General features: G+C 40.8%; 1 protein-coding gene across 18 annotated transcripts in view; it reads right to left on the bottom strand.

Moving 5' to 3' along the window:
* Nucleotides 1-1409: 1409 nt before the first annotated feature.
* Nucleotides 1410-8907, bottom strand: part of LOC124146118 (IQ motif and SEC7 domain-containing protein 1-like) — a 189897-nt gene continuing 182399 nt past the window's right edge. For 15 of the 18 annotated variants that reach the window (XM_046516221.2, XM_046516231.2, XM_046516232.2 and 12 more), the window contains exons 12-13: nt 5579-5628; nt 1410-3971 (exon numbers count right to left, since the gene is read on the bottom strand). In XM_046516221.2, coding sequence (XP_046372177.1) covers nt 3792-3971; nt 5579-5628 — 230 coding nt within the window. In that variant the 3' untranslated portion in view covers nt 1410-3791. Of the gene's footprint in view, nt 3972-4890; nt 4951-5578; nt 5629-8907 lie in introns of all 18 variants that reach the window. The other 3 variants (XM_046516225.2, XR_006862638.2, XM_046516234.2) reach the window with 3 other exon arrangements.

Genomic DNA, 8907 nt, shown 5'->3' with positions numbered 1-8907 from the left:
CATCTTCACAACTGGGACACGATGACATGCAACATCCAAGTCAGTGAGCCTGACTTCTCATTCCTGTCTGTTGCCTCTTACAAGCACAGGTTGCAGAGGACCAATAAAAACCTAGATCTTTCCAGGGTTTCACCAAACAGATGTGACTTCTTGTCACATGTCAGGGTTAACAGGAAGCCTCTTCCTACAGCCATGACACATATGGATTCACAGCCACAGGATTTTATGAGGTGAGGTGAGGTGAAATGGGGTTTAACGTCACGTCCAAGATTATTGCACTTATATAGCGAAGTGCATGCACGTGTGTGTGTGTGTGGCTGCTTGTACTAGTCCGGACTGATGCCGATTTATAGTGCTAGCCCATTGAGATACCACGCTGCAGTTTAACATGAATACCCCACTCAGACACAGTATACTGACTCCGAGCCGACCATTCCTTGTTTTAGCCCCTTAATGCCGAGTGCCAGACAGGGTAACAACAAGTACCATCTTTTCACGTCTTTTGGTATGACGCGGCCGGGGATAGAACCCCGAACCTTCTGCTCTCCCGGTTTCACTAGACCATGGAAGGCAGTCTAGCCATCTAACGACGAAAGGATGGTTTCACAGTTTGTCCTGGCTGATTGAGTATGATGAAGTTTTTTCTCATGGACTCTCCACTTCCGATTGTTACATGCTCTACAGGCCACCATGAACCCTGGACCTTCCGCTCTCCGGGCGGATGCTCTACCTCTAAGCCACGGAGGCGGTTGAGGTGAATGGACTTGTACAACAAACAGCCAAGGTTGTGGGGTGTTGTTCTCCACGCTAGTGACATTCATCATTATGAGATCACGAGCTACAAATAGTAATTTGCGGGGAAATATTTCTGTGACAATTTGCTGCATATTGTGACCGCCATCAAAACTGAAAGTCGAACAGGGTCAATTTGACCCTCAGCAAGTGATGTGACAATAAACACTACGATGTAATGACATCTACAATTCCATGTGGGTGCAAAACGGCAACTAGCCAATCAAATATAGCAGAATTCTTTAACAAGTTTTTTTGCTTGTTGTTTAAAGCCACACTCAACAATATTCCAGCTATATGTCAGCAGTCTGTAAATAATTGGGTCTGGATCAAACAATCCAGCGATTGACATCATGAGCATCGATGTACACAATTGGGATATGATGACATGCATCAACCATGTCAGGAAGCCTGACCACCCGATCCCATTGGTTGCCTCTTACGGCAAGCATGGGTTCCTGAAGATCTTATCTAACTCGGATCTGTAACAAGTAATGACAAAACAGATTCCACATTGAAGCTTGTAAATACAACTCCAATCTCCAATGGATCACATCACATCAATGCATGCAGCAACAAAAACAACTACTTACTAAAACAAACAACAAAAAAGAAGCATTTGTTTCTGATTTATTTTTGGCATTGAGAAAACAACACCCGAGTAGTGGGTTAGGTTATCTCCCCTACCAGAGAGTTACCTCCCCTAGATGAGAGTTTCTTACACAAACTATGTACAGAACTAGCCAACGAGAGGCTGCAGTGACCGGTGTTAGGAGCTCCAGTACAGCTCTTGTATGTACAGGAGTTGTCTAGGATGCATAAATAAGCTACCACTAAAGATACAATCAGTGAGGGTTGGGGCACAGTGTGTCTACAGATCTTGTCACTCTGGTATTTACAACTGTACAAATTTCTAACCAATCTCTCCTTCATGCGTTCCTCACATGCACTCTAGCTAACACTTTGTTCTACAGTGACAATAAATATTCAATTTTTTAAAATTGACAACTTTGTTCTGAATATGTAAAACTGTCATCATGAGGGTTGCAGGAGAAACAGTGAGAAGACACTAGGAAAAATATACAAATGTAGAAAAAAAGTTGACCTGACAACAAAATCTGATTAACAAGTGTATAGAATACTTCATTTTATGTACAAATAATCAAATGAAATACTTAAATAATTCCAGAACATTTGAGTTAGACTTCCATGAACGAGTTCATAACATTAACAATAATACTGAACGTTTAACTATGGCTTAAAATCAGGTGGCATTATTGAATTGGAGAACTGTTTGAAAACAAGCTCAAAGCTGAATGGGAACTTGCAAAATTTTAACAATAATTCTGACAACAATTTACGTTGACATAATTAAGAGTTATTATGACACGCATAAATAGTCAGAGGTTGTAAAACTCATGCATTAAATAGTAACAAAGATAGTTTGGTATAGGAGTTTTGTAATAAATTAACCATTTTAACATAACATCCTGCCAAATATAACTTTGGCTTCTAAATAATTACTAACAATTTGGTATATACATTTTCATCACTGAAACAAAGAAAAAGAAGATGGCTGACGCTTCTGCAGATGCTTTCTCCAGAACTCATTCACAGCTTTCACACTTGGTGTCAATCTTACACTCTCGTCACTTCTGACCAATCTACACTAGTTATACAGAACTCGGAAGTAAGGTTCCCCTACGACAGAGAGACACACAGACAGACAGACTGATATGTCGGCCATGTTGGACTGACGTTAACGACACTCGTCTACACGCAGGAGTCTATATATCTAGGTGAAGACATCACTTAGTTGCATCGATTCACGGTCCTCTACAAGCACTCATCTGTCCTGACTGACAAAAGTTCCCAGATTAATCCATCAGCCTGTGTCTGTCCTATGGGCAGACAACTCTGTCAGGCTTAACGTAGGTGCATAGCTACATCGTATACAATCACAGCACTTAAGCGTGGATCTTACACCATCCATGTATAGTCTATCAATGTCAATAGCCATTGTCTCACAATTGATGAATCTAGACTGTGTTAACTGAACCTCCTGTTGTGCCTACTGTAAACTGAAAGACAAGGGCACTGTTCTAGATTCTAGTAGTGTGTGATGGGGAGAGTGAGTTCAGTCTCAACTGAGGTAACGATATGGTCCCAAAGTGTTGCAGCACAGATTTCCGACTCATCTAGTGCGTTGTACTACTAAGAGGGGAGTTTGGCCTCCATCGAGGTAACAATATGGTCCCAGACAGTCCTTGACCTCTCCACAGGTTCCTGACTGAGCTTTGACCTTTCCGCAGGTTCCTGACTGAGCTTTGACCTCTCCGCAGGTTCCTGACTGAGCTTTGACCTCTCCGCAGGTTCCTGACTGAGCTCTGACCTCTCCGCAGGTTCCTGACTGAGCTTTGACCTCTCCTCAGGTTCCTGACTGAGCTTTGACCTCTCCTCAGGTTCCTGACTGAGCTTTGATCTCTCCTCAGGTTCCTGACTGAGCTTTGACCTCTCCGCAGGTTCCTGACTGAGCTAGTGTGCAGTATAGGGGGGGCATACAACTGAGGTAACAATATGGTCATCGCCAGCCAGAACACCTGCCACAGTTTCCAGACTTTATTTCGGATCCATCAGAAAAACATTCAGTTTCTTCTTGAAAAGCAAGCAAAGTGCCCACAGTACGGTGGTGTCTTGTCTATTCACAGATGATGTAAACGAGGCCCTATAGTGTGGTCAATAGCCTCACCAACAAAATCCTAATCAAATTCTAGGATCTAAATATGTGAAGGTCAAATTTCTGGTCGGAATATAATCTGGCCAGAACAATGCTGTATAAGACCTGTAACATCTAAAGGCCAAAGTAGGAGCCTTTGGCCTGGGGTCTTAGAGACCAAAATGTGAAGTCTGAAGGTTCAGAAACCAGATTCTCTAGCCTGCAACCCACGTCGAGACATCCAAAGTTTCCTTAAGAAGTGCCCTAATATAGCGCTGCCTGATCACACCTCCGTCCCCTCTGGAAGTCCAGCCTTCAGTTGAACCTGCGAGAGCTTGTTCCGTCGCCCTGGGGCCTTGGTGATGCCCCCCTGTGACCCTGAGGACAGGTTGTGGAGGTGGGACGCTGCTGGGCTCAGGGGGGCATCCTCCCGGCTGCTGGCACTCCCCACACTACCAGAGACCTGCAATCACAAAACCAGGACGTCAAACTACACATTATTCCTACATCAACTACAGTTAATATAAAACAAACAATGCTGACACAGCATAATAATTTCACCGACTCCCCCACATCACTGTGGAAACTAAAGACGTCACAGGGAAGGAAGGAGTTGTGAAGGTTTTATGCTGCAGTCAGCAATATTACATTTATCACATCATCAGGTGTGAAACAGAACCCGGGCCAGGAAAACAAAAACCGTGATACCACGTCTAACAATCACCTTTGATGGGGGATACTGACACAATCAGCCAGGGCATGTAACCACCCGATCATCATATTCATCAGCTTTTACAACAAGGTATTGGGTATCTATTCGTCTCCACAAAATCCAAAAGATATACAAAAGGTTTTGACCTTGCAATGTTTTACTAATGGAAGCTACAGTCGAGTTGTGAGCCTACATACATGACTTCTTACAAGGCAGATATGAAACTCACAGGAAACTACATGTGTTTAGTTGCATCTTCCTTCACTGATGAGGACAACCCTTTCGATAGGAATCTGAACATTATATTACACAAAACAATACAGTAGACCACACTGCTTTGTAAATTACCACAAGAACCTTCTTGAGTTTTTCAAAATGACAGACATCCATCAATCAGAGATCCGGCCAAAATATATCTAGGCGCAAATGTTTTGATTGTCTGAACATGATCCATCTCCATCACAATCAAGCACATCAAGATCTGCCCAAGCCATCAGTGGAACTGCTAATCCATGGCCACCACAAACATGACATGATCTGGAGGGTGCTCTCAGACTGCTCTGATAATAAAACCTCCATTCTACAGAGAGCTCTGCCTGGAAAAACCATGGACTGGTTACAGTCTGAGAAGATTACATATGCAATATGAGTTACGTAATGTCTTGTTTACCTCCTTAACTCCTTATCTTTGTCAGAATGTGTTGTCTTAGGGTGCAACTGTGCCAAATCTCTACAACAGTGTTGAAAAGGGAACATTTACTAACAGTGTGTCAAACAGCTTATTCAGCAAAACTCTTCTTAACAAATATACCCATCGGTTTACGCTTAGTAAGTGTTTTTCATGGAGAAAGGACCATCCTAACAAGTGACTAGTGTTCTCTCCTCAGTGTTTGAAATCATGGAATCATGGGTCCCAGAGGTCTTCTATGGTATTTGAATCTAGGACCACTAAATCTTTAACTTTTAACATAAGGGTTATGAGCTTGACCTTTATGCTAAATCGTGTTCAAAGACAAGACTTAGGTCAGATATGATGCGTATTTCCATGTAGTCCTACCACTGGCTGTTACTGGAAGGTGTCAGAATGTCCACAAGAAATCTTCATGCAGAAATTGATAAGAATAGGCAAGGGCATGGAGAATAACATTTAAGCTATGTGTATTATTTCAGAACAAATTCCACACTTGACACTTGAAGCCAGATGTAATTATCATGAGGTGGAGAGATTATGTAACAGGCTAAAAATAAACGCTGCATGGTATTGCAGATAAGGATGTAAACAGCAGCATTTTCTGCACTGAAGTAGTTGCTGCTAGTTGTCCTGTCACTGCTGTTGTAAGTAAACGTAATGCACTCACCACCCCGCTATCCAGCGAAGCACCGCTACTACCTCTTTTCATCCCTGGAGCTAAAAACACAAAACATGAGACATTATCATAGGGTGAGTGAGTGAGTTCAGGGTTAGAAACTAACAATTTTTGTCCACCAGTCCTTATAATGATAACATATAGCAAAACCCTTAAAATGGGCCAATTTCTACTAGTCCTTAGGATACCTTTACTATTGGGCAGTTTGGTAAGGACTATAGGACTAGTGCCAATTTCTAACACTGGAGTTGGGTTTGACGCCCCTTTTAACAGTATTCCAGTTATATCGTGTCATCTCAGCTTAATGTGGGAGGAAAATCCGAAGGGATGCAGGTCTCGGACGTTTACCACTTCGATGAAACCCACGAGCACGGGTATGGTGCTGACAAACCTAGAAACATAATTGGGGCGAACCGGGATTCGAACCCACAATCATAGGTTTCTGGCGTGCACATACTGCCAGCTCTGCAATAACTTAAATGTAATACAGAATTAGATGTTTGTGACAGATAGCTGCAGCTCATACATCTCCGACGGACAAATGCCAGTGATTATGAGGCGCGAAAACAGTTGCATCTGGCCGATGTTCGGTTTATCAGATCTGGAAGAATTTTGTGTTATTTCTACTTCTGTTCCGAGGCAATTAAATTGAGATAAAAATTTGGCTATTCTGTTTTACGTATTTCATTATCCTTTTTATTATAGTTATATCCCTTGACTAAATAACAGGAAAATTGTTGTTACATTAAGTCTTAAATCACTAACTTGTAACAGTAACAGCTAGCTTACACGACAAAAATGTCTAATACTTTCTAACTGATAAAATCAATGTCAATTCTCTCTGATAGCTACATGAATGAATTTGAAAATGAATCTCACATGATGATGATAATGGTGATGATGATGATGATGAAGAATGGTATAACATAATTATAACAGGAATATAATTTCAACATCAAAATCAGACACGTAACACTATAACATAATCATGACATTTCACTTGAAAAACAAAATTTTGGTATCTTGTAAAACATGCTGAAATAACATCACAGCAATGGAAAGTTTTGATCTTGAATAAATTGTCCAAATTTCCATACAGATGACAATATCAGTGGAAAAAATAATTTAGAATTTAATCCCTGTTAAATGAACGAAAGATAATATCCTGTGAAACAGCACACCTTCAAATATTAACTGTCCATGACAAAAACCTTCAGTAATCGACGACAACAATGAACTTACCCAGAAGTAATGAATGTTTAACTGCAAATAACAAATACAATTGGATACAGATTACACTGTCCGACACCCATGAGCGAGGCTTGAACTTGACAGGGGGAACAACAGAGAACAACATTGATGTAAGGAGACCAACTACCAACTAGTGAAACAACACTATGGAGCCAGCTGAAGCTGTTCGACTGTGATATGCGACATGATATATCGGCAAATTAAAAATAAAATGAAAAACAATAACAACACAGAAGACAGAAATCCGATAGAACTCAAAATAAACTCAAAACAGATGACGACAATTGATCATGTATGACGTGAAATGAATGATGTGGCGTTAAAATGAACAGGTAAAATTTCAAGCTGTGGAACATAGTAACGTGATCACCAGCTCTGGTTAACATCAGCCATAACATCAAGCACGGGTTTCTCTCAAAGAACTCATACGCAAACGCCTGCACGGCCTCGCTGCTGTTGCGGACAACTGATGAAGAAGCTGTGGTGCTCCATGCGGGAACTGGTGTTTCTTAACAATGACAGCCGGCAGCAAGTAAAACTAAAGACTGCTGCTTGCAAACAACACCAGCAGTAAGCGTAAGACAGACAGTTGGTGGGGACACTGATGTCACTATCTACAAAACGAAAAGCTGTAACCTGTGCGTTAAAGGTCACGGTCACGGTCAAGGTCAAGGTCCTTTTTTTCCCAGACACCTTCTTCATCAACCTGTGTTAGTCCAAAGGTCAAGGTCACGGTCAAGGTCCTTTTTTTTCAGACACCTTCATCAACCTGTGTTAGTCCAAAGGTCAAGGTCAAGGTCCCCTTTTTTTTCAGACACCTTCTTCATCAACCTGTGTTAGTCCCTCCATCATGTATTTCCATTAAATTGTAACTTGGGAAGTGTGTATCCCTCTTTTTAAAAATCCTGATCTTTCCCTAAAGAGTATCTGTCGTATTACCACATTTCATTCACTTCCATCTAAGCGATATTAACTATACCAGTCTGCTGGTAATGTAATCTCAGGACATTTTATTGGTGATAGTGTCATGCAGGACACTGGTCCAGGTTTGAAATTGGGACTGATGTCTTTGAATTCTTGAAAACGATTTCATTAAATATTTGAAATAATATAAATAAAATGTTGGATATTGCACATCCTCAGAAAATGCATTTATTTGTTATTTTTGTAAACCTTTTTCCAAAATTGAAAAGTAAGGAATGGGAACAATATTAATTAGTCAAACAGGGTTCTCAGTGAAAAGGTGAAAGCTGCATTGGAAGAGTCCATCTTGCATGTCAGGTTACACAGACGTCAAACGTTATTTTCACTGGATCAAACTGTCACATCACCAAGAGACATGGGTAGAACTCGCTGTGTTATCTGGCAGCCAAGTCAACACTTTGCAAAAAGCACATGAGAATAAGCGCCTGGTTTCAGGGGGAGGGTACACAGTACCGGAACAGCCTACCTGACGACAACCTTAAAATCAGAGATGCACTGAAGCTGCTAAAAATAGCCATATTTATTCAGGAAAATGAGATGCCCATTACGAAGAAGATGAAATGATCTGTGGTCTGTACATTTATCAATGTTCACTTTTAATGAGGAAGCAAACTTCAATTATAGTTTCTCGTCTCACATCATCACAGCGGGATATGGCAGCGTTATCTCTGGTATAAGCAAATTTTTCTATCTTTGTCAAACATAATATTTACGCAGAGGAGAAAATGACGTAAACAGCTTGATTTAATATCACTTTCCATCTAGAGTTTCCTTGACTGGTGATTTACGATTATCTGGGTGTACCCAAATTTATACGACAAGAATTACCCAATTTAATGTGTGTTTTTTTTAATTCCATAATTGCTTAAAGCTCACAGACGAATAATTCTTTCTTCAATACCGTGCCAAAAATAGAGGAAATGATATGTTTTTATAGATTACACTGTTTGATAGATTATCAACAGATGTCATTTGATCAAAAACATTAATGATTGGATGAAATGATTCCGTAGCTTTACAAAGGCTCATCTTAGTGAGACGAGAATCTACATCATACATGTATACAACTGGTAAACTGTTGTCAT

The sequence above is a fragment of the Haliotis rufescens genome, unplaced genomic scaffold (assembly GCF_023055435.1).
Source record: "Haliotis rufescens isolate VD_foot unplaced genomic scaffold, xgHalRufe1.0.p SCAF_68, whole genome shotgun sequence".
Lineage (NCBI taxonomy): Eukaryota > Metazoa > Mollusca > Gastropoda > Lepetellida > Haliotidae > Haliotis > Haliotis rufescens.
This window is presented reverse-complemented; position numbering and strand designations above follow the sequence as displayed.